We start from the raw sequence: 26989 nt of genomic DNA, 5'->3' as shown, positions 1-26989 counted from the left end.
AATTAATCTCACTCTGAGTTTTCAAAGGGAAAATATGACATGAAAGACCAGAAGAGCAAATAACATTAAGTTTCTTATGAATTCAAGGGTTATTTAAGTTGAAGACAATCAGTCTTGTGGTAGAAGGTATTTTGTCAACAGGTGGTAAACATACAATTAAAAAATAAAATATTCATGTTTTCTTATGAATTTTCTTCTCCTTAGATGTTTCTGTTGGCAATAACATGTGCATTTGTATCCAAAACACTCTCTGGATCTTATATGAATTCCATGCTCACACAAATAGAGAGACAATTCAACATCCCGACATCACTAGTTGGATTTATTAATGGTAGCTTTGAGATTGGTAAGGAATTATTTGCATGTTTCTTCCTTTTATATTTTATTTTATCTATAGAACTAGTCTGAATTTTATTCTCCTTAGCTGTTGTTTTATGCCACTTAATCTTACTGAACAGTATATTTTCTGAAACAGATTGAATAGATTTGGGAATATGCGTAGAATATGCTTTAAATATTACTTCTGAGTAACACCTAAATATTGCCACATATCCCACCACTGGATGTTGTATTCTAATAGTTTTTGGTTATATAGCATAAGTAGCTAAGTATTTAGAATATTTACATTAGTTTGTCATTTGATAACTGAAGGGCTCTATCTTTATACATGGAAGATATAATGGGAAACAAAGGAATTTGTTTTCCAAAGGAAAAAAGTAAATATTTCCCTTCTCCTGTTGTTTCTGGGAAATTGACAATTCTTTAAAGTGCAGAGCGAAAAAGAAACTGCTTTCACACCTCTCTGAATTTAGGGAAGAATAAAGTCTTAGGCCCTGCTTTTTATGGATGACTGGGAAGATGTGAGGAAAGAAAGGAAGAATGAGGGAGAGAAAGATTTCTCCTGTGAACATTCTGCACAGAGATATGACTGCCACTGCTTTAGAGTTTTTATTATGGCTTCTACTTCCTTCAAGGTAAAAGTTGCCTTTAATATATTTAATCAATATCTGAAGGAGAAATCAGGATTGAGGAGAGGCAAAACTGAGGAAGGTTTTCTAGTGAGGAAGGTTTCTAGGATGCTGTCTTCTAGTGTTCTGCCCCCTGTATCACCTGTAGGCTAGATCCTGGTGATGGAGTTAGAAATAATTCTTATATCGCTTTGTATATGGTCTAATGGAGGGCACAGATGCAAAATAATAATTTTAAGTGAATTCAGTAAGTTTGGTGACATAAGTATATGCAAGGTCGAATAAGAATATGGAGCGGGGATGCAACATCACTTAGGGAAGATAGGTTCTTGAAGGATGAGTAAACATTTTTCAGGTGAAAAACAGGGTTAGACTAGTGTGAAGGGAATTCCAATAGAAGAACAGGTATAATGTATTAAGATATTAGTTTGGAGAAATGGGCTATGGTTAGCCTTGTGTGCTTGCTGTGGAACTTACCTTATCCTCTCGGTAACGTAGAGTCACTAAGAGACTGGGAGAGGTTATTAATATGTCTGTGCCGAGGACTCTATGGCAATCTGTGCTATATGATCTCAGAATAATATTTTAAATGATATAAAATAAAAACCATAAGGGTAAAAGGAAACCAATTAGAATTAAAATTATCAAAATATTAAAACAACTTTGTCATGTAGTAATATCGGGGCTTATTAACACATTAAATAGTATTTTGAGGTATCCACAAGAACTGGAATATCATAAGCAAACACCTATAACTTCAATTGGTGTCAATCTGCGACAAAATCACATGTACCATTAATACTACTATAGTTTGTGTACTTTCATCGTCAAAGGTAATGCTAATATTGAGTTAAAAGTTAGTGAAAAAATGGAATTTTGTTTTGTCACTCAAGTTCATGGAACCCATAATTTCTATCCATAGACACCTCAGGGGTTTATAGACTACAGGTTAAGAACCGCTTGTTTAAAGCCAGGATCAGATTTGCTTTTAGCAGGGCCATGCTTGTGGCTGTGTTGGTGAGAGATGGGAAGATGACCTACCAGGCTAGGTCAGAGAGGATCCCAGGAGGCACATGCCAAAGCAAAAGAAAGAACTTGCTGAGCTTGAGTCAGGATCGTACTGGTAGAAATGGAGAGGGTGGCCGAAAGAAATATTCAAGAGTTACATTCCAGAGAACTTAATGACAGATTGGATGTGGCAGATGAGAAGAGAGGGTGTTCTTTGGTTTACATCTTAGGCAGTGGAGTGGGTAGCAGTGCTAAGACAGAGCATAGGGGAAGGGGAACAAGATTATGGTGGTGGCTATGGGGACAATGATGAGTTCTGGTTTGGGCAGTACCAGTGATACCTTCGGGTAGCAGAGCCCACATTGTAGTCGTCTGAGTCTGAAGCATTAGGGAACTCTCTGGGCTGGAACTATTGATTAGTGAGTAAATGAGTGGCTATTGAAACTAAAGAGGAGATGAGGCTAGTCAGGGAGAGGAGACAGGGTGATAACACAATGCACAGAGAATGGACCCTGGAGGTACACCGAAGTTTAAGGAACAGGTGCGAGAAAGGAGCCCATGGAAGTGTTAAGAAAAGGATTAGTCAGAGAATTAAGAGGGGAAACAGGAGAAAATGGAATTATAGATGCCAAGGGAGTAGAAATTTCCAAAAGAAAGAAAAATTGTCAACTGTATCAAACGCATTAGAAATATGCAGTTAGATAAGGATAGAAAAGGATTCCTTGGGTTTTATAGTGAGGTAATTGCTGATCTTTTCCAGGGCACTTCCAGCTACCGAGTGTGCTTAGACGCTGGAACGCAAAGAGAGAGCAGTGACTGCAGGAGACGTTGGCAGGGGCAGAAAGGGAACCTGTGAATACAGGTGAATGTTAGTGTGGAGAGGAACTCGGGGACACTGTAACCACAACCCAGCATAGAGAAAGAGGCTTACAATGTATGAGAAAGAGTCTGATGATCGGAATGCCTTTCTGGAGAGGATGGACGTGAAGTGCCTAGGTGGTTTGTTTGATCTTGGGTGTCCGGATGGGCAGCCCAATCTCTGAAATGGAAGGAAGGTGATAAGGCCATAGCGTGGGGAACTCAGACAGTTTCATGTTGGACTGCCCCACATGACAAAGGAGAGAATAATAAGTATGGAAAGTGTTTGGTGAGAGGTGGCTTGAGGAGAAGGATGAAGACCTGAAAGAGTTGTTGAGGGGGAAAGGAGAGGTCATTTATAGATGACAATAAAAGCATCACTTTGCTTATCTTCCCTCAATAATATTTACAGAGTTCTCCACACCCTTGACAAAACTTATCTGTATATTCTTGTCTATTATGGTGAGGGATATTCTACCAACAAGGCAGTGTAAACTCACCCTTATGTGAGGATGAACATCACCTCCTTTTCTCTCTTTTTAAAATTATATGTGGATTTTAAACAGTGGCCTTTTGGAGACAACACCTTCAACATAGATGGCTTTAATAATGGGGACTTTATTTATGTATTTATTTACTTATTTAAAGTAAAATTGACATGCAAAATTATTATATTACTTTTGGGTGTACAACAGTGATTTGATATTTGTATACACTGAGAAATGATCACCACAATAAGTCTAGTTACCAGGTAATGGGGATTTTAGATGCCCAGAGTGGTCAGTGTGGCTGCTATAGCTATAGAGGTGGGGCACTGGCCATTAAAAAACATCTCTTCTACTGAGGAGACAGACAAGAGAGAAACAGATATGGAAAGAAAAGTTCTCAAAATGTACAACATGGCTTATAAAATTATTACTTTTTACAGGAAGAGTTTAAAAATTTTTTAATAATCCTTAAGTTCATCATAGACACTTTCCTTATATATAGTAGGATCAGGGTAAATACATATTTATTATTGGATTAAAAATGTATGATTTGAGAACATCCTCATATGTTTGACTCTTTCAACCCTTTACTCCATACTTACCAAGAGCTTATCCAAAATAATAGGGCCTCCTCAATTAGTTTCTTTACCCTCAGACACAGGAATCAATTTTTCCTTGAGTTATTGACTCCTCAGATTCCGACTTACTTCTAAGAGCAGTTGGCAAGTGGGGACTCCACTATCTTTTACCTCTAAGGAAAGAAGTAGAAATAAACACAGATCTCTGGCTTGGTTGTGTTGACCAATATAAATTTATATTTTAATAATAAGTTATAAAACACATATCTATCTGAGTTTGACTTGTGCTTCTTTTTCAAGCATAGGGAAACATCACGATATTCTGGGGAGCAGGTGTGGAGGGGGAGGCCGCCACTGACCACTTCTGCATTGTACTTCCTAAGGCTGGATAATCACCAAGAGAGCCTTTACGATTTCCCAGAACCATTCTTCAGGCTCTTCCACTGGATTCCCTTTCTCTGCCCTTTTAAATTGTCGGTGTGACACAGAGATCTGTTTATGTATCTTTCAACATTGTAAAGTAGCTCTCCTTCAGGGCAGGGGTTGTGTCTTATTCATTTGTTTCATGGAATCCCTAGCACTAATCCCAGTAGTGGAGATAGTGTTTATACAATGAATGCTAGATAGTAAATGATTGAATTAGGCTGCTCATGAAGCCATTGGACATACTTACTGAAATATTTATTTGTACCTCATTTTTTTCCTCTAGGAAATCTTTTCTTGATTATATTTGTGAGTTATTTTGGAACTAAATTTCACAGACCTATAATGATTGGTGTCGGATGTGCGGTTATGGGCCTAGGGTGTTTCTTACAGTCTCTACCTCATTTCCTCATGGACCGGTAAGCATTCAGTCTCTGATGACGTTTTCGGTTCAGTTTTCAACTGCAGGAAATGAAGCTTGGAATTTCCTTTCTAGGAACAACGCTTCCCCCAAACACAGAGCACTGTAATGGAAATGGGAAGAAGCGGGTTTTGTTCCTCCTGTCTGTTTCCTGCTCTTGGCTGCCTTGCTTCCACTTACACAGTCACATACATTTTGTTAATTTATGATATAGAGATTTGGGGCACCTTTTTTATGGAGCTGAGTCTGATGAAAATATTTTTAGGACCTTGCAAAACCATAAATTACTCCTTTCTTTGGACTATTTAGATACTTCTCATTATAATGAGGTTCTGTTTAATTGTAGGTCACCAAGAGACAGATTAGTCTGAAGTTTGATTTTTATTTAAAACTTTGTTAAAGTAATATGTGTACAAGGTTGTAAAAATAAAATTATATTGAAAGGCTTGTAATGCAACAAGAGTTGTCACTTGCCCCTTTGACATTGCCCATAGTACTACTTTCCAGAGGCAGCTACACACAATCTTTCCTCTCTCTTCTGCTGTTTGCCTCAAATGTCTAATTAAATGTTTATCCTTTTAATTTTTGATACTTTAGTGTTATGTCATATATACTGACTTTCTACTGTAAAATCATATTTACTTTTTCCACATGTATGGCTATCTCACTATTTTATCATTCCTTTCTTATGTCACATTTTTATTTTCCCTGGATTTAATAACTGATTTTTAAAAAACTTTGTTTCTCTTTCTTTTTAGCTCCAACCTTTTCACTGGTAGAGCAACATCTTCTCAATATACTCACATATATCAAATGGTTTCATTTTTATCTCAGAGATTTCTTCTGTCACCACCAACTCTTCATCTACAATCCAAATGGGAACTCTCTAGCTTGCTACATGGTGGCTGCGTTGAAATGTTCCCTCACCATTATCCTTGGGAATTTGCTTTACCTCTTTCTTTTCTTCAGTAACTTGTTTCCTGGGTATCATATCTTCTGCTTTCCCTTTTGCAAAAGAATGTGGAAAACATTGTGTAATAGGTTTCTGAAAAAGTATTTAAGGGAAGTAATTCTTATTCTTCTCACCCTTGATTAAGAGTTTGGCTGGTATAAAATTCTAGACTGGAAATATTTGCCATAGGAATTTTGAAGATATTGTTCCAATATTTTCTAGCTTCCAGTGTTACTATTGAGAATCATATGCCATTCTCACTCCTGTGATCAGTTTCCTTTCTCTGGGATCCTTTGGAATTTTCTCTTAAACTGCAAAGTCCGGATTCATGATAACTGTCTTGGCGTAAATCCTTTGCCTTCATTGTGCTAAGTGCCTTCAATCTAGACATTGGAAAGTTTCTTATGTTATTCCTTTGGTAATATATGCCCTATACATCTACTTTTCTTTCTTTTTAGAACTTCTACTACTTGAATATTGTATGTACATCCTGCATTAAGCTTATGGGTTTCTCAATTTTCTACTTTTTCTTCAATTTTCTATCTCCTTGATTTCTTGGGAGATTTTTTAAATTTTATTTTCCAAATCTTTGAGTGGATTTCCAGTTTTTGCTATCACATTTTTTTATTATTATTATTATTATTATTATTTTTATTATCATTGTTAATCTTTACCTGAGGATATTTTTTCCATTGCTTTTTTAGAAGGAGAGAAGGAGGGAGAAAAAGAGAGAGGGAGAGAGAGAGAGAGAGAGAGAGAGAGAGAGAGAGAGAGAGAGACATTGATGTGAGAGAGACACATTGATTAGTTGCCTCCTTCATGCACTCCAACTGGGGCCAGGAATCTAGCCTGCAACTCTTCAGTTCACAGGCCAATGCTCTAACCACTGAGTAACACTGGCCAGGGCAGCTATCACATTTTAAATGATGAGGACTTTTGTTTATTGAATGTAACTTTTAAGGAACATCTTATTTTCTTTTAAAAATGCAGTGTATTTTTTTTTCCATCTAAATTTCCTTCATCTGTCTTCATTCTCTCTGTCTCCTAGTGTATAGGTTTTATTTGTTTTGTCTCTGTCTTTACTGATATAGGGTTTTTTCATATATCTGGGGGTTCTTGGTTATCTGTTTATATTTCAGAGAGAGGTATAATAACAAACTAACTGGGAGTTCTATATAAATGTGCGGGACATGATTAGTGGAGGACTTCTTTATGATAAATATACAGGGACTAGCTTTTTTTTAGATGGCTCAGAACAGCCATAACCTGTTATCACAGGCAAGGATTCTCCATTCTGTTGCCTAAGAGGTAGATGCTTGGCTAGCAATCAGGTAGGAGTGGAAATCTCACTTTTCAGTATTACTTTTTTTTTTTTTTTTTTTTAAACATCCTAATACCCTTTGTTTTTAGTATGGCCTTTCTATCCTCAATGGAACTGCTCAGACACTCTAAAGACAAAGATCATTTTCTGTTGGAATGACAGAGGACGTCTGTAAGGGTCTAACTGCTCCTTATACACATTCTAAACCAATCTTTTTGTTTTTTGGACCATGCCTACTTCCAAGTTTAGAAAAGTCAGTCTTAAATCTTGCCTGAAACTTTCCAGGGATGTGTGGCACCTATTTGACTGCTCCCTACAGGCACTTACTTAGGGTTGCATTTTTTTTTAAAAAAAAATGTTTTTATTGATTTTTTAGAGAGAGAGGAAGGGAGAAAGAGATAGAAACATAGATACGAGAGAGAAACATTGATTGGCTGCTTCCTGCATGTCCCCTACTGGAGATCGAGCCCACAACCCGGGTGTGTGCCCCGACCAGGAATTGAACTGGGACCTCTCAGTCCATGGGAAACACTCAATCCACTGCGTCACACTGGCCAGGTTAGGTTTGCATTTTTTTTATATCTCTTTAGTGACCATTCACTCATCTGTTTTCCCATTTTCAAAATCTTCTTGTCAACTCTTTCATTCTCTTGATCCTTGTGGTGTTATGTCCTTTCCATTTCTATTTTAAAATCCATTCACTGTCATTTTGCTGACATTTTGGGAATGAATGGACTTTGAATGAGTTATTAGGTGTTAAGTGGATAAGTTAAATGAAAAAGACATTTTATCTTCTCAGGTATTTCTGAAGGGATCAGAAGTTTCCAGGCAAAGAGTTTTTACTGTCCTTTTATTTCCTGTCTTCTCCAACACAATGCCGAGTTGTGTTTACGTTTACATTTCTTTCCACCCTCTTCCAAAGGTGTTACTTTGTCTGAAGCTGGCATGTCTCATGGCGTCACAGGTATGGAGACAGAAGTGTTTGTCCTCAGTTCTCAGTCAAACTGTATGGGCATGACTAGGCAGTTGTTCTAAGGGGAAGGCATTTTAACACTCTAGCTCATTTAGAACTCAGAAAGCAAATTTTCTTTTGGCTTTCTTTTATCTAATAGAAATATAGAAACTAATCAAACATAATTTCTAACAAAGAGAGATTTTACCGGGCATATTTTCCTCCATTCTTTCATAAATTTCGGATAATTTACATTCTGAGAAAGGGTATGTGGATCTTATGGTAATTTGCTTAAGGTAAATAAATGGTCACAGTCTATTAATTCTTTTGTTCTTATGAGAAGAGTAAAAATCATAATGGTGTGCGGTCAGAGTTTGAGTTTCTCCTAAATTCTTTCATTATAAAGGGCAAATGTTTTATTTCTCTTAGGGGTTAATAAACATATGCAGGAGGTATTGTTTAGATGACAAGAAAGTGGGGGTATATTTCTCATGAAAGAAACTTAGAGAATCCAAAGTTGGAGGCTTGTTCTGTTGCGTTGCAATTTCCCCCCTGAAGCCTTCATCTTCTTAATTATTCTTTGTCTAGTCTATTATTTTTCTTAGTTTTTATCCCTTATCCCACAGTAATTATTTCCAGAAAATGATCACCTAAAAACCACAGAAGCCTGATGTTAGGTAATCTAAAAGGTAGGTCATCCACATGCAAATAACTGAAAGCTAGATGTCAAGAGACTTCACATCGATAGTGAGAAGCAAGTTTTCAAATATTAATTTATGATGATTAGATGGCAGAGAGGAAAAGAGTTCTTTACCAAATTTGGATGTTGTGTCTTAAGTGAAGAAGGAATTATTCTGCATAATGTTCACATTGCCTTTATTGGTTTCTAACATAAACATGTTTTTCCTGTGTTCATACAGATATGAATATGAATCTACAGTTTTAGGCAATTTGTCCTCAAATAGTTTCTTGTGTGTTGAAAATGGAACCCAGATTTTCAAACCAACAGAAGATCCATCAGGTTGTCAGCTTCATTTTATTGTTTTCTGTTCAGTGAATTTGAAACTGAACACATGTGGCTAAGGGGTTTTGTGTGAGTTATTGGGTTTGATTAAGTGACTAAGATAAAGGAACAAAGGATATTTTCTTTTTTTCAGGGATTTTGGAGGGGATCCCAGAGAGGAAAGAATGTTATTTCTATATATTTGAATATATTTATTGACTTCTTTGTCTATTTTTTAAAATGGTTATTTAAAAATAAGTCAATTTTTTTTTTTTAGATCCAGAGACATAGAAGTAGGGTTCAGATTGACAAACTTCAGAGGAGGGGGTGATGGGGAGGGAAGAAATAAACCAAAGAACTTATGTGTATAAGCATAACCAATGGACATAGACAACAATGCTGGCGGTAGGGAGGCAAGAACAGGAGGGGGGGGGGGAGAAGAAACACCTGTAACAAAAGCAAATTAATTAAGTAAAAAAAAAAAAAAAGAGGAAGAATGCTTTATACTAAATAAATGTCCTCCAAGCGGAGGGAAGACAGACTGAAAATATAACAAAAGTAAAAAAAGAACAAGTCAAAGACATTCATCCAAGGGCCACTACAAAGTTAATTTCACAGAGGAAAACATCCTCAAAGAATGGATTTATCCTGATAATCTGTTCTATACATTTATAGGAAATAGATATAGAAACAAAGTTCTAGATATCTGTGTTAAATCACTAATCAGATCAGAGAAAGCAGCAAGTATGCCAGAGTTCTCATTTACTCTGGTCTCTTCCTCCTGAACTAGGAACTGGTCTTTGTTTCTCCATCTTTATCAGAGACACTACTTTACAGTAGTGGTGCTTCTTCCAGCTTCCCCATAATCCCAGGCACAAACGTGCAACTCTCTGGCCTTTCATATGCTAAGGGACCTATGTAATCTGGTGATACTTAGTCTGGAGGTGACCCTATTGATTCCTATCAATGACATTTACAGTAGTCCCCAAGGCTGGGAATTTCACTGCCAGCATGGAATCAGAAGGACCCAAAATAGTTTCAAGGAGTATAAGAAAGCTGTCTCAGAAACTCGAAGCCAACAGAAGTCCCTGGAGAAACAAAGGAAAATAGTGACATTAACAGTGTCCTGTGCTCTCTTCTTGAGCTGGCTTCTGCCAAAGGCTGGCTTAGGTCCTATTTCCTATTTCTTTTTATTGAAAAATAAAATCTGCACTGTAGCAGATAAATACAAAAACTTTGTAGTCTGGCGAATCTCCAGGAAAGTGCATTACTTCTTTGATTACATATATTTTCAGTTTTGCCCTAGAGTAGGCCTAGAGTTTGCCTATGATATCTAGACACAAATCACTGTACTCACCACAGAAAGAAATATGAATACCTAAAAATGAAGACTGTAATTTTCTGGGTTAGAAACTACCGAGAGATAGACATCACAAGAGATTTCCAGACCCAACCTTGGTGGCCCCCGGCTAGTTTATAGTAAATGAGAATAAGTTATAAGTCACTTTTTTTTTTCGAGAGAGGAAGGGAGAGGGAGAGAGAGATAGAAAACACGATGAGAGAGAACATTGATTGGCCACCTCCTGCATGCCCTTCACTAGGGATCTGGTCCACAACCTGGGCATTTGACCAGACTGGGAATTGAACTGGTGACCTCTTGGTGCATGGGTCAACAGTCAACCACTGAGCCACATTGGCTGGGCTATATAATTCACTTTTCTGAAAATATGACTCTATAGAGTATCCTCCTTGACAACTATATTGGCTTAGAACAGAAATGGCGAATTCTTCAGAGATCTGCCTGTCTTCCTCCCTTTTAGTTCCCTTTGGCTTAGTATCTGTTATTCTAAGTAGGTGCTGCTCCAAGAATTTGCATGAATTTTTTATCAAACTGTGTTTGGTCGTTATAGTACACGGTAGACTTTATAGAGAAAATGTAATTTAAAAATACCCAGTTAGGTATTTTTAGTGTCTGTAATTACAGCTATAGAGAATAGAAACTTCAGTGAGACTCTTATTTAAATCTTACAAATATAGTATTAATTCTAGAGAGAGATATTTGTGTTTTTTCTCTCTCACTAGAATTAGTATAGCAGTGGAGTAGCACTCATAGCAGCTAAGTAGGTCTTGTAGTTGCTGGTAAACTGGTTCTCTGGAGGGAAAACTACCTCTGACTTCTAGTGTTTGCCAATTTCAGTGGTGTAAATGCTCCCATGAAACTGCAAATATGTTGTCAATAAACCTTGGATTGGGAAGAGGAGGGAAAACTACCTCTGACTTCTAGTGTTTGCCAATTTCAGTGGTGTAAATGCTCCCATGAAACTGCAAATGTGTTGTCAATAAACCTTGGATTGGGAAGAGATGTATAGTACTCACCTCTCTTTCTCTCTCTCTCTCTCTCTCTCTTAATTGATTTTTTTAAAGAGAGAGGAAGGGAGAGGGAGAGAGAGAAACATCAATGAGAGAGAAACATTGATCAGCTGCCTCCTGTATCTCTCCTACCAGGGATTAAGCCCACAACTCCAGTGTGTGCCTTGACCAGAATTGAACCAGCTGCTTCTTGGTGCATGGGACAACACTCATTCTAATGAACTTTACTGGCTGGGCTCATCTCTTGATGAGAACTATACATATCTCTTCCAACCCAGTAGGAAATGGCTCCAGCACAACACTCACACTTGACCATACATAAGTACTCTCAGAAAATGCAAGAGGGATGGTGCAGTGAGTCAGTGCTGGCATAGTAATATAAATCCTTTACAAGGTGTCATGTCACATAAGAATTGTGAAATGTTTATCAAAAATTTAGAATTATAGTTATACTTATAGCTTCATATTTTACTATCAAAACACTAATGCAATGTGTTTTTTTTCTTATAATGCAGAATGTGTGAAGGAAGTTAAATCATTAATGTGGGTGTATGTACTAGTAGGAAATATGATACGTGGAATTGGTGAAACTCCCATCATGCCTTTGGGTATTTCCTACATAGAAGATTTTGCCAAACCTGAAAACTCGCCTCTATATATTGGTGAGTTTGAAAATCTGCCTTAGCTTCTTTTCAAGATAGTAAAGTTCCTTGAGGGTAGATATTAGTTATTTATTTGGATTTCAGCAATGACCAACAGAGTACCTTGGCACAACTGGTCATCAATAAAAGTTTGTTCAATAGAACAATTACACGCTAACTCCAAATAAACCACTTTGCTAAATATGCTCTTCGCTGTTGAAAATAACACTAATCTAGTGCCCCTGGGGTTCACTTTAACTCCTGAATTTCCTTGGCTCCACTTGATATCTAATCTATTAAGAGATTTAGTAATGTTTTCCTAAAAATGTCTCTTATAGTAAAAACTTTTCTCATTGCATGTACGCATAACCGATGGACATGGACAACAAAACTGGGGACGGGGTGGGGTGGATGGGGAGGAGGGTGTCAATGGAGAAAAAAGGAGAAACATCTGTAACAAAAATAAATTAATAAAAAAAACTTTTCTCACTATTTTCATTATGTCTGTTTTTATTCAGGTCCTCATTACTTCATTTATAGATTATTATAACTTCTTTTTTGGTCACTTTATTTCTAGTATTTTCTTTTATTATTTTCTCATAAATATTCTTATAGCATAATTTTTTTGAACATTGTTTTGATGATATTTTCTCTACCATGTTCATGAAACATACTGGCTCTTTATTTACTAAATCTCATATATCCACTTATTATTCATAGGTCTGTACTCAATTTATCTATTTAGTTTTCTATACCAGTCTCTCCACACTAGTCAGACTTTTCATAATTTGCATGTTTTCATATGCTTGGTTGTTTCTTGAAATTTTCTTTTCTAAAATCAAAACAATCAATGTCACTTTCCACAATAGCCAACTTAAAATTCACCATCCTGTGTTGTCTTCCTCCCGCCTAAATATTTTTAATTTATTATGTAAAAATTGCTTATATTGTCTAGTTATTTCATCCCTTGTTTATAAAATCATAACTAAGTACAGCGACATTTTGCTATTAATGTACCTTTTAAAAACCAGAAAAGTCAAAGAGAGTGAGAGAATACAAAACAGAACTACACTTAAAATAAATTAAAATATTTAGGAGTCATTACCCCAGATAACTTTGGCAGCTTTGGATTAGTCACTGATATCACAAATCTTTCCCAGTGTTTTTCTGTTTAATCCTTTTAGATCTCTTCACATATTTTATTGAAAGAATACAAATGCTCACCTGAAATAAATGAACAAATACCTTGTTATAATAAGTATTTCTTTATCCAATAAATACTAGGGTGTATAGTATATAGGAATAATAGTGATAATATTCATACATATTAAGATAAATAAGACATGGTCCATATAAGTTTTAATAGATAAATAACTACATAATTATAAATCAATTAAATGAGATAAATTTATGTGTGTAATTAAATTTTAAATAATTAAATTAAAGTAGAAAAATAAACTAAGTAAGTGTGTGCATATAATTGAGTAACTACAACTCAATTAGCTATATATCAAGAAAACAGTTCCATGTAGGGCTCTGGAGTTTAGGAGAGAATGTAAAAGCTAGCAATAAAGTTTGAGAATTACCTGTATAGTGACAATCAATGAAACCAAGAGGAAGAAATGTTGCTGTGGAAAGCTATATAGAGCAAGAGGTCCTGGGATAAAATACTACAGAACACTTCTTCTTAACAGAGTAAGAGGAAGAAAAAACAAGAAAGGGGTAGTCAACGAGGAAAAGTAAAACAATAAATGTACAGTTTTGAGAAAGTCTTAGAAGGAAACTGTCAAAGAGAACCTGGCAAGCAAAGTCAAATAACACAGAGAGTTAAGAGGATGAGGGTTAGACAGGACTTTGGATAAGTGGCAAAGAGATCGATCACTGGAGGTTGTTTTGAGTACAATGTGGAAGAAGTTGAGTAGAGTTATTGATTGGTAAGGAAGGAGAGGCAGAGTGTAGTGAAAGAAAAGAGAGCTAGGTGGTTTTGAGGTATTATAGATATCAACGGATGGGGGCATTGAACAAGCACAAGAGAAGAAGTATTTGGTTGAGCAATACCTCAGAGAAGAGAAAAGAAAATGTGTTGATGTCAAGAAGTCTAGAGTTCAGAGGGTGAACTAGCCTATAGAACTGCAGAGAAGGAAGAGACAACGGGCAAATACATTTTGAAGTAAAGAGAAAGACAATAGAAGAATCTTGTGTCTGGATTTTCAGTAAGCAGAGGATGCAGCATAGATTCTGAATTGTGGACAAGTTATGAAATAACTTATGATGAAATTCCAGATAAGTAAGAAAAGGACAGAGAGGACCTTTGGAAATAAAAGATAGACTGTGACGGGTAAGAAAGGAGATCATAGTAAGAGTGAAGTATCAGTAAATAGTGAGGACAAAGCCAGAGAACGTTTCAAGTTGAAGATCTGGGAGTAAAACTTTTCTGAGGAGTATGCCACAAGAAATTTATCATAACGTGGAATTGTATTAGAATTCCTCTAAAAATGTGGCTATGGGAAACCTCAAAAAGTTCTTACTCTATATTGTGGCTTTGATAATGGCATGATCCCAACCTATGCTGCTCCAGTAAGTCTTTACCTGTGACCCAGCAGAAGAGAATTTGGAGGCTTAGTGAAAGTGGTTTTAAATTATGAGGGTCTTTCTTCAATGTTTACAGAAACAAACTTGTTACTTATATGGCCACCTGCTTAATTTTCTTACAAATTGAATATCTAAGGCAAAAATACCTAAAGCAAAAACAATTCAGTTTTCAGACTCAGTGGAATTAGGACTCTTTATGTGGGTATATAACTATACTATAACTTTATATTTTCTTTTATTTTCAGGGTTTGTAGAAACAGGAGCTATCATTGGTCCTCTGTTTGGACTTTTGTTAGCATCATTCTGTGCAAATGTTTATGTTGACACCGGATCTGTAAGCACAGGTAATTCATGAAAATCTAGTTATAGTGTCTAGAGTATACAAAGCAATTTCAGGTTTGCTATCAAGTTCATTGTTGCTTTACTTGACCTTCAGTTAGATAGATTATCTACTTTTTAAGAGTGCAAACTAAAGTGGAGGAGTTTAAATAATTTAAAAAATATTTCATACTAGTGAACGGGAGAACAAGATAAAATGCGGATCTTCTGACTCAAAATTTAGTGCTATTTCTACTGTACCATGGCCATGTCTCTTGTTTTTAAAAGGTTTAAGCATATAGATTTGAATTTCTTTTAATCAAGCAAACATTGTGGATACTTAAACAGAACTTTAATGAGTACCTATTTATCAATTCCTTCCACGATAGAACAGATGTCCACACTAATTTACTGTAACACTGTGCATTATCAGCCAACTTTTATGAAGGTCTGAATTGTATACAAACTCTATACTTGCATAGAACTTGAGAAGAGTAATTTAAAATTTTGTCTTTAGTTCATACAGGAAATGATGACTAAAGCTAATAAAAAATGTGTATTTTTTTTTTTTTTTAAACAGATGATCTGACCATCACTCCCAATGATACTCGCTGGGTTGGTGCATGGTGGTTTGGCATCTTGATTTGTGCAGGAGTGAATGTGCTCACTGCCATTCCTTTTTTCTTTTTGCCCAAAACTCTTGCAAAGGAAGACGCAAAGGATAATACTGACATCATTCAAAATGACAAAGAAGAGAAACAAAAAGTAAAGGTCAAGAAGGAAAATGATGGGATTACTAAAGGCAAATATAAAAATTTTAAATACTACATAATTTACTTTTAATTTTAGATAGATGTGTTTTTATAGGCTTCACTAAGGCAATTGGTTATTAGCAATCAGCAATCAGTAACGTGTAACTTGTCTGATTCTTCCTGTGCTACTACTTGGAATTAAATAGTATAATTTGGAAGCTGAATTATCTTAGATCAGTATTTATATAAAATTCAATATCAATCTGGGTGCTCAATAAAATATTTATGCCCATTTACCTTGAAGTTCAAAATTTAAAGAAAGAAATTAAAACTAATAACAAAAGGAGGTAAAATATACACTAATCCAAGTAAGTGTATAGTTTTGAAACCAAAGATGTTAGCTTAGCTGTGAGCTTCCTAGAAGTTAAAGCAGAAAAATAAAACATGAAAGGTCATATAATTCTCTGTATTTGATACAGGGAAGGATAGTAGTTCTTAAAGAGAAAATCTTCCCCAAGCAACAATTATAAAAAAAGAAGATAATTGTCATATGTTATATAAGTAATACTGAACCACATTGTTTCCCGGGAAATGCAAGAACATATGTTGTGTAATAGTTCTTTTTTTTTGTATAGATTATCCATAAAAACTCAAAGTATAATTTACAGAAGGTTTTTCTGTAGCAAACTAAGAGAGTCTAAATATTTAATGTTCAAGAATACTGATTTTTAAACTTGGCCACATATTATAATCACCTAGAAAACTTTAAAAATTACTAATGCCTGGAAATTCTGTATTATTTCCAAGAGGTCTGGTTTAATTAATATGAGCATTTAATTAGTATGGCCTGAGCCTTGGAATTCTTATTTTTTTGTCCTTTATTGATTTTTAGAGAGAGAGGAAGATAGAGGGAGAGAGAGAGAGAAACATCAATGGGAGGGAATATTGATTGGCCACCTCTTGCATACCCCCCCACTGGGGATTGGGCCCACAACCTGGGCATGTGCACTGACTTGGAATCAAATTGATAACCTCTTGGTGCATGGGTCGATGCTCAACTACTGAACCACACCGGCCAGGCCTGGGCCTTGGAATTCTTAGAGTGCTTATTTAGAAGTTGGGAGGGGCTAAGTTTCCTTATCAGTATACTGGAGATAATATAGTGGTTATTATAGAGTTGTTATGTGAAGGTAAAAGGAGATCAGGTACATATTATTATTATTACTGCTACTAGTATTATTATTACTATTGTTGATGTTGCTACTTCTAATACCACCCATAAATCATAATACCAATTTGCAAAGAATTTTTATTAGCCATTGCAAATTCACTTATACCACAATTGAACACATTGTAATACTTTCCAGAGCATTAGAAGTCAATTCAGAACCCTGCAAATCCTCAGTTGTCATAATTATACCACAACTTTTCTCAAAGAGAAGATATGGACTGAGAGGTTATTAATATAGAATACTGTTTGTGGTCTGTAGGATCATTTTTCTTTTTTTGAATTAATATAAGAATATTTTATTTAATTATAAGATAAATATTACTTTGGTGATTTTCTTTTTGTTTCTATTAATTTATTTTTGTTACAGATGTTTCTCCTTTTTTTCCCCATTGACACCCTCCTCCCCATGCCCCCACCCTGTCCCCAGCTTTGTTGTCCATGTCCATTGGTTATGCGTACATGCATATAAGTTCTGTGGTTTGTCTCCCCCGCCACTCCCTCTTCTGAGGGTTGTCAGTCTGTACCCTACTTCCACATCTCTGGTCTACTCTGTTCCTCAGACTGTTATGTTGAAACAGCCCAAGTGGCTATCATTAGACCAATGGATAAAAAAGTTGTGGTACATATACACAATGGAGTACTATGCAGCTGTAAGAAAGAAAGATCTCTTATCCTTTGGGACAACATGGAAGGACCTGGAGAGTATTATCCTAAGCAAAACCAGCCAAGCAGAGAAAGACAAATATCACATGATCTCACTTATTTGTGGAATATAATGTAGGATCATTTTTCAAAACTAGAAAATAGCTTAGCTCAGTGCAAGGCACATAGGACAGAATTTGAACTATTGAGACTCATGGGTGAGGACAGGGCTTCTGAAAACTAAATGGGAGATTTAAGGAGCTCCGAAAAGCTCTTAACACAAGTCTCACCCCTGCTATGTATTTATTTGTTTTCATGGTGCTATGCTTCTTTTTCTTTCAATTTGCTTTTTTATTGATACTTTGATCCAGAATGGACTTTAGGCAGTTTATTAAACAAACCAGGATGATACAGAATAAGCAAGGTAATCAAGAAAGAGCATGAAGGAAGGGGAAGTGAAAATAAACTATAAGTGAGACTTTGACCCCCAATAGCAGCAGTGTGACCCAGAGCATTTGCTAGAGATGGGCGAAATTTGGCTCACACAGAGAGGGAAAGTTTTGGTTAAATTATTTACATGGTCCTTAGTATGTACCTAATGAATCAGGATCTCAGGCAATAGGACCTGGAAGCTGGTATTTTAAAAGATACCCAGGTAGTTTAGCACATTTTTTTTTTGTGTGAACCATTGACAGAACCACCAAAACAAATATTCTGAAGAAGTATAAAAATACCTGGTACTTGAGAAAATTTATATTTCATGAATTCCCAAATACATATTTATTTTAAATGTTCAGGGGTGATGATATTAATATCAGAGTGGGAACTTATCAATCAAAGTGATTTCTTCCAGACATTAGAGAATAGAATAGCATATTTTATTCTAGATGATCTCTAGAGAAAAGAGGATATTGATAGAAGGAAAAAGAGAAGGATGAAAGGAAATGGTGTAAGAACACAGATGATATTTTGGTCACCTTGTAGTTTTTCCTTAAGGTACAATAGTAACTTAGTGAAGGCAAAACTGTTATGTTATGATACCTGCTTAGTCATCTGTGTCACTGACATGCAGAGGTTGCCAAAACAAAGACACAACTTCAGCTTGTGAGGGGTAAAAAGAATAAACAATACGTGTATTATAAAACAGGAAAGCATAATTTTGAGGCGAAGTTGATGTTTCAGAAAAAGTCAGCCATAAAATGCAAACTTGAGTTAGTTTGACACTGTTGTCTTTCTTTCATTTCAGATTTTTTACCATTCATGAAAAGTCTTTTTTGCAACCCAATTTACATGATTTTTATACTAATAAGTGTGATTCAGTTTAATGCATTTGTTAATATGATGTTTTTCATGCCTAAATATCTGGAACAGCAATATGGAAAATCAACTTCGGATGCAATCTTTCTAATTGGTATGTTTGCCCTTTTCTGCATTAGCAGCCCACTCCCCACCCCCTACCAATGAAATGGTAAACAGAGTGATGATGGGTCTAGGAAACTCCTGAATTAAATCTGTTAGGATATTTCTGTTCCTGGTACATTTCTCCCTTCTGTTCTCCAGTGAAATCAGCAAAGGGCAGGTAAAAAGAGACAAAGCCTGAAAACAAATTCAAAATATTTGTGAAAATCTTCACCCATGCACAAATCAGATACAATTTTCACATAGGCAATCCATTAATGAAAAAAAAAAAAAGAAAAAAAGAAAGAAAAGAAAGACAGAGTTAATTCATTAGAAGTCAATGTTCTACACTCAGATTTTACTCCAGGCTCCCAATCATGAATTCCATGGTCCCTCTGGTCCCCCCTGGTGGTTTGAGGTGTCTCTGCAGCTCATGTATTCTGATTTTCTTGTGACCACACTACCACTCCCTCCTCTCCCACTTCAGATTTCTCTAGGGGTGTTTTTACCATCTCGAAAGTAAATTTCCTAGATTATCTGCATTCACATTACCTGCAATGTTTGTTGAAAGTTCAGATACCTGGTGCCGACCCCAAACACACTAAATCAGACTCTGGAATGGGACTCTGGAATGGATTTTTAACAACTTCTTCCAAAGATGTGATTCAGTGAGCAGACCCTGGCATATAAGAATGTAACCTAAGGCAGTCTGTTCCTTTTTCTTCTTTTTTCCTTTTGTGGGTGGAAGAGGAGGGTAGGGAGAGTGCTGGTCAGTAGCAGCAAGACATAAAATGTAAATAAATTTGACAGGTTCAGCAGTAATCTTTTAAAGTACCTTAAACTGAATCAAATTCTTAACCAAAGTGGGAATAAACAACAGCGAAATCATATAAAAATTTATATATAATAACATCCCCAAAATGGAAAACATTAAATTACTGATGAACTTTGACTTGCCACTCTTACCTGAATCCTAAGAAAAGAGAGCATGATCCCTGTCTACAAAAAATTTAAGGCCTCCTGAAATCAATTAAATCAATGATAATAACAGTCTTCAAAATATACTTTGACACTGAAGGGCATTTAAAAATCTCTGTATATAATATGTAACTAAGTAGGGATACAAGTCAATCAGCCATCTTTACTGTGAATTGGATCTAAATGGTTTCTTATGTAAGACGTTATATAAAAGTAATATCATATTTGTTCCTTTGCTAAGTCACATTGTAAATAACATTTTTCTTGTGTTTATAGGTATTTACAACTTACCTCCAATATGCATTGGATATATATTTGGTGGTTTAATTATGAAAAAGTTCAAGATTACTGTCAAACAAGCTGCCCATGTAGCATTTTGGTTATCTTTCGTTGACTTTCTTCTTTACTTTTCATGTTTTTTCATGATCTGTGATAATTCTTCAGTTGCTGGCATAACCATGTCTTACGAAGGGTATGTTTTCTACTAAAGAATGTTACACACTTTGAACAGTTAGTAATATATTTTCTCCAATGATCAGCTCTGGCCAGATCATTTGATAATTGGAGTTAATGGCAGTAATCCTTGGTCTTTCATCTTTCCTCCATCTGTCAGTTACAACCTAATGCACTCAGGCTCCAGGTTTATTAAAGAGGTTGGGAACATATCACAGGGTTGGTGAGTTTATGATTTGTATATGTGTGTCTTTGTGGTATCCTAGTAGATATTAAAGTGGATGTCAAAAGAAACTTTAGATTTATGTTGCATTGGGATATTTTAGCTATATATTTTATACTCTCATAAATGGGTAAAACTGAGAGTTGAATATACTGTCTCAATTGCCTTTCTGCTTCCACAATAGGCTTAAATTTGGCATCCTGATACATGATACATTGATTCATATGTAAATTCATATATTTCATTTGATAGTTATGCCTCATTATTGATTCATTTTAGATTTGTACTTTGAGGGTTCTCTGGGTCTATCAGAAGGTTGGGTGTGCTGGAGACAGTGCCCCCTGATGGAGCAGGGTCACTGTCCACATTCTCTCATTGAATGGGGCTATAGGATATACTTTGTGTTTAGGTGGGGTCACTGCCTAGATTCCCTGACTGAGCAAAGCTGCACATTGTGTTCAGCCACTGCGGAGGGCTATAGGCTGGGCTCTGCTGTTGGGCAGTGCTGTAGGCTTGGCTCCACAGTCTGGCAGCATTGTAGGCGAGGCTCTGAGGCTGCCCAGGGTTACTTTAGTTATGTGGAGACAGAGGACATACTTAACAGTAGAGCATGGCTACTAGCTTGGGTCCCTGCATTAATGAGGCTATAGGATGGGCTTGATGGCTGCCCAGGTTCCCTGGCCAACCTTCCTCAATGGGTGGTCATCAAGATGGCAACATTGGTTTTTCCTTATTTTAGTTCTTAATACATTTTTATACTAGAAGAATATATTTGTTTACATATGTAGTTATGTTTCTAGAGCTAAATTTATTATCTATATTATATGTTGAATGTAAACAGTTTGATATTAAAATGAGCTCTTGAGATTGCTTTTATAGGATATGATATCTGTTGTTACTTTCCATCATATGGATCAACCACAGGGATTAGGTCAACTTTATTTTTGAGTTCTAATAATACCTGGAAAAACACCTCTCATACAGTTGGCACTCAACTAATGCTTGTTGCTTGGCCATTTATGTGAAATAAATTATTTTAAAAATTGGCTTTGTGGTCACTGAAGCAGATATCTTTTATGCCATATCTATAGTACTCAGGCCACACATCAATGGTTGAAAGATTTCTGTTTCTATTTTGGGGAAGGAAAAAAAATGTAACTGTGGATTGCAATAAAAACAAACAAACAAAAAAAAGAAAATGCTCTAACAGTCTTTCAATAGTCATAGTATTATTTTAAATCATTTCAGAATACAACAAGATTTACATGTTGGAAATTCCATCCTTGCTGACTGCAACATGGATTGCAACTGCCCAACCAAAATATGGGACCCCGTGTGTGGAAGCAATGGTTTGTCATATATGTCAGCCTGTCTTGCTGGATGTGAGACAGTCATTGGAACTGGACTAAACATGGTAATACAACCTATTGGCCTTTTAAATTTTTTTTAACATAAATTTCTATTTGTAAATTGCGTGGACACTTTCCAACTGTGAACTGGGCCCATATTTGATAAAAGCACAATCAAAGTCTTTCTTCAAAACCAAATTAATTTTTTTTTTTTGGAAAAATAAACATTTTTTTGATATCCTCACTTGATTTACTTTTTATTTCCTAGATCTTATTTTAAACCTTTATAATGTCTGAGCACTAATCTTTAATTTTATAGCAGTTGACATTATTACTCAGATAATTTGTTTTAAAAGTACTCTGGACTAAAATATTTTTATCATTGAGATAAAGTTGACAGTTTTGATCTTAAATATCCAGCTAATTGCTTTGTTGAAGTTTTTCTTTCTTTCTTCCCTGTGTATATTTTCTATGTTTTTCACATCCTGACAGCTTTGTAAGATGGCATTAGGCATGTTTATTTTCCTGAAAATGTTGACTGGTGATAAAAGTAAACTAAAAATTTTGATTCTTATTAAAACCTGGAAACATTTAAGAATTTCAAAGAGAATGAACTTTACTCTGTTTTGGCAATAAACTGTGTTTTTTAAAACAAATATTTCAACTGAGAATTCTGAAACAAATATTTCAACTGAGAATTCTGAAACAAATTTTGTTAGTCATACTTAGTATTGTGGCAAAACAGTATGTATTTTTAAAAATCAAGACTTCAGGATAGGTGAGCTATTGCAAATTGACTCCATATATTTAGAGAGAAATGCCATTTTTCTGAAACCACCCTTCTGTGTTTCATTTTTTGTTATGATCCCAAGAGACACCATAAAGGAGATGAGAATAAAGAGATGTAGAATAGTTGAGATTTGTGTTTAAGAGTTTTCTTCCTTAAATAGGATAACATATTATTTCTTGACAGATGTTCCAAAACTGTGCCTGCATTCAAACCTTAGGAAATTCATCTGCAGTTCTTGGGCTGTGTGGCAAAGGGCATGATTGTTCCATGATGCTCCAGTACTTTTTGATCTTGTCGTCGATCAGCAGTTTCATTTATTCTTTATCTGCCATACCTGGATATATGGTTCTGCTGAGGTATACGAATGATCTTCTTCGTTTAGATTCCATTCTGGTCATTTATTAAGGTAGCTTTTTAAGAAAGCGACTCAGAGCCCATGGTCTAAAAATTCAGTGCTCTAACATGTCATTCATTACATAAAGCATTATTGAGTTTTATGAAATTTTAAAGGTAGTATTACAGACATGTTTATCTGTAGACCTTTTCCTTTGCTTCTTCTATTCCTTATTTCTTAGAGTTAATTTTGTGAAATTCTCATTATTTAACATAAAAAGACACATCTTTTAAGGTTTAAATTTTCTTATACCAAGAAAATACCATTAAGATGATGTTTTTTGCTACAAATGTATTGCATTCTTTTGTGAAGAAAGCTACTGTTAGTTTCTTAGCTTTGGTTTAATCAGGGAAGGGATTTAATCAGTTCTGGAACACAGAGGAACCCTCACTGTGAGCTCTCTTAGCAGGAGCAGTGCTGATGCTGAAATGAGTGAGACCCAGAAAGTGCCATTGGACAATTGTTTTCATGTCTACTTACAGGCATTTCAGGCAACGGGAAATGTGGGAGAATTTTGGGAGAGAACAAAGTAATCAGTGTAACTCTTGAAATGATACCAAATCACCTAAATATATATTTGCTTTGGATTTTTTCATCACTGTCCTTTGAAAATTCTTATTCTTGCTTTCTTTCCTCCTTACATTTACTTGTATAAATTCTTGGCTTTTCTGTATTTTGCTAATACAAATACTTTAAAATCAGCTATGGTTGCATTGTTTACTCGTTTTAGACTAAAGGTTGAACCATCAGAATCAAGAAATTGATATGAAATATTTTCTCTTTTGTTAATTTTCTGATAGAAATGAATCAGGAAAAATGGGGAAAATGCCAAGAACCAGAAGAGAGGCTCCCATGTAGGCTACAAACTTGATAATCAGTCCTTGAATAATTAAGACCTGAGCATGCAAGGACATTTTCTAATGCTCAGTGTGTTACTAGCACACAAACAGACCTTTTAAGAAATTATGATTATAGGCCCTGGCTGGGTAGTTCAGTTGGTTAGAGCATCATCCTGATACGCCAAGGTCGCGGGTTTGTCCCCGATCAGGACACATACAAGAATCAACCAATGAATTCACAATTATGTGGAACAACACATCAATGTTTCTCGCTCACACATCAATAAATAAAAAATTAAGAAAAAAGAAATTGCAGTAGATTTTATTTATTTAATTTATTTTCCAAAAATTGTTTTATTTAAATTTTTTTTTTTTTTTTTTTAAATTTCACCCAACTACTCCAACTCCCTCTCATTTGGCAACTACCAGCTTGTTCTCTATATCTATGAGTCTGTTTCTGTTTTGATATGTTTATTATGTGTTTTTTTTTTTTTTTTAGACTCTACATATAAGTGAAAACATACAGTACTTGTTTTTCTCTGTCTGACTTATTTCACTTAATACAATACCTTCTAGGTCTATCCATGTTGTTGCAAATGGTAACATTTATGTAATTTTTATTGCCAAGTAATATTTCACTGTATATAGTAGTTTTAAGTCTCTTTATTTTATTCATGAATTCGTTTGTTTTTTAGGTGTGTCAAGCCTGAAGAGAAGTCTCTCGGTGTGGGATTACATGCATTTTCCACAAGAGTATTTGGTAAAAATAGTTATCATTTCCAGCATTATATCAGAATGTTATTAAATACTAAGTAAATGAAATCACTCTCATAGTAACAGTCTAGCAAATATCCCTTCTGCTTTAAGCAGCAGTCTGTCTTAGTATGACAATGAAGTACAAGAAGAAATAGAGAACTTTCTTTTACTTAAAAAAAGTCCTATCTAACCTTAATTATACTTTTCATCTATTGGATTGGAAAATTAAATGAACAGGAAATAGTATGTTAAAACAAAATGTACATGATTGCCCAAAGCATACAGAAAAAATATGATCATTAATTCAATTTTTTTCTATCAATATGTTTTATGTTGCATTTGTCCATAAGATTACTTATCCTTTCTAATCTAGAAACTTTAAGTATAACAGTAATTTCTAAAAATAAAATTTAAAGTATTAAATTTAGATTTTGTTAATTTTGTTGGTTCTTCAAATAAAGGAAATTAAAATGTTTTTAAACAAAACAAGGTATCTTAATTCTTATCTTGTTGATGGATTTTTCTTTCTTGCTTTTATTGTAGCTGGAATCCCTGCACCTATATATTTTGGGGCATTAATGGACTCCACATGTTTACACTGGGCAACTTTTAAATGTGGTGAGTCAGGAGCATGCAGGATATATGATTCCACCAACTTCAGGTAAAGATAATTATTTTTAAGAATTTTCTTAGCCCTGGCCAATTTGGCTCAGTGGTTGGAGTGTCAGCCTGTGAACCAGAGAGTCCCGGGTTTGGTTCCCACTGGGACATGTACCAAATAAAAAAAAAAAAAAAATTTTTAGCATAGACTGCATAAAATGGCACCAGTCATGTCTAATATTTTTTTTTGTCAAGTGACTAGTCTATATTTTGCTTTGTTTCCAGAATAGATATTGTTACTATGTCCCCATTTTTCAATTTATATGCTAGAATTTTAATTTTCTCAGTATTTTCAAAGTACTTGATAAATACAAGCATGGATGATTTCCTGAACCTAGCCTTTTGAAATGTCATTTGTTAAATTGGTTGTAGTCGATACGTTATTAAAGGTAATGGCTGTACAGAAGCTGCTGATCTAAACTATATTATTCTCTAAAGCAGTGATTTTCAGCCTTTTTCATCTCATGGCACACAAACTAATTACTAAAATTCTGCGGCATACCAAAAAATATATTTTTTGCCAATCTGAAAAAACAAAATGATAATTTTGATTCATTCACAATGGATAGCTATAGTTGTGTTGGCTGCTGTCATTTCTTACATTTGACAATCTAAGGGAAAAGAGGTCAGTGCCCCTGACTAATTGGTCAGGTATTTTTGCATGTTTTAAAGATTCTTGCAGCACAGCGGTGTGCCTGCTGCGGCACCCTGGCTGAACATTGCTGTTCGAAGGTACCTATTCCATCTGACATCATTTTAGCATCTCACGAGCTTGGGTCCATACTTCCATTCACCATCTACCTCTCATCTCCAAAATGATACTTGTTCTCGCTCATTAAATGTCATGGACACAATACTCTTCATGTCTCTCAAAGGCTTATTTTTTGTAAATGTATGTCTGATTTTGAACAAAGCACATGATAATATTGACCTGTTTCCTGTTTTTGAACAAAACCGCCCCATTTTTCTCTTTCCATTTCATGTTCTTTCTCATTTGGACACCGGAATATGGTTTAAATGTATATTAAGTTCTCCTAATGGGCAGTGAGAAAAGTCCTTCATTTTACTAAAAAATAGTTTAGTTTTGTTTAAAACATGTAAAGTCTTGTATTGATTAGTTACAGGACTGTCAAGGACTTCACAGTCAAGAACTGCGAAGACAGCTGAGAGCATGAGTTCATGTTTTTTTCTTGTTTGTTTTTTGTTAATTCTCATCCAGGGATATTTCTTTCATTGAGTTTTAGATAGAGTGGAAGGGGGGAAAGAGAGAGAGAGAGAGAGAGAGAGCACATGCGAGATCTATGTGAGAGAAACATGACTGGTTGCCTCCTGCCTGACCCTGACTGGGCAGGGGATCAAATCTGCAACCCAAGTATGTGTCCTTGACTAGAAATCAAACCCTCAACTTTTTAGTCCTCAGACCGATGCTCGAACCACTGAGCCAAATGGTCCAGGTCAAGGGAGATTCATGTTTTCATCAGCTCCCCTTTTCCCCAAAGTGCCATAGGGGTAATATGGGGGTGGGTCCAGCTATGTACTGTACATGCAATGGATTTGCACACAGCTGAGAAACCCTGAGGATTACTAGTATAGATCGTCCTTGTCCTGCTGTTTGGATTTCTGTAGGTACT

General features: G+C 35.5%; 1 protein-coding gene across 1 annotated transcript in view; it reads left to right on the top strand.

Annotated features, from left to right (window-relative positions):
• Positions 1 to 26989, top strand: part of SLCO1A2 (solute carrier organic anion transporter family member 1A2) — a 78064-nt gene that overhangs the window by 45204 nt on the left and 5871 nt on the right. Inside the window, exons 4-15 of the mRNA XM_036251809.1 lie at positions 205 to 346; positions 4610 to 4742; positions 8890 to 8990; positions 11858 to 12004; positions 14821 to 14919; positions 15474 to 15695; positions 18765 to 18929; positions 20171 to 20366; positions 21819 to 21984; positions 22893 to 23065; positions 24638 to 24702; positions 25242 to 25359. Coding sequence (XP_036107702.1) covers positions 205 to 346; positions 4610 to 4742; positions 8890 to 8990; positions 11858 to 12004; positions 14821 to 14919; positions 15474 to 15695; positions 18765 to 18929; positions 20171 to 20366; positions 21819 to 21984; positions 22893 to 23065; positions 24638 to 24702; positions 25242 to 25359 — 1727 coding nt within the window. The remainder of the gene's footprint in view (positions 1 to 204; positions 347 to 4609; positions 4743 to 8889; positions 8991 to 11857; positions 12005 to 14820; positions 14920 to 15473; positions 15696 to 18764; positions 18930 to 20170; positions 20367 to 21818; positions 21985 to 22892; positions 23066 to 24637; positions 24703 to 25241; positions 25360 to 26989) is intronic.

Source organism: Molossus molossus, unplaced genomic scaffold (genome assembly GCF_014108415.1).
Source record: "Molossus molossus isolate mMolMol1 unplaced genomic scaffold, mMolMol1.p scaffold_m16_p_10, whole genome shotgun sequence".
Classification (NCBI taxonomy): Eukaryota; Metazoa; Chordata; class Mammalia; order Chiroptera; family Molossidae; genus Molossus; species Molossus molossus.
Note: the sequence above shows the minus strand (reverse complement) of the source record. Positions and strands in the feature narration are given on the sequence as shown.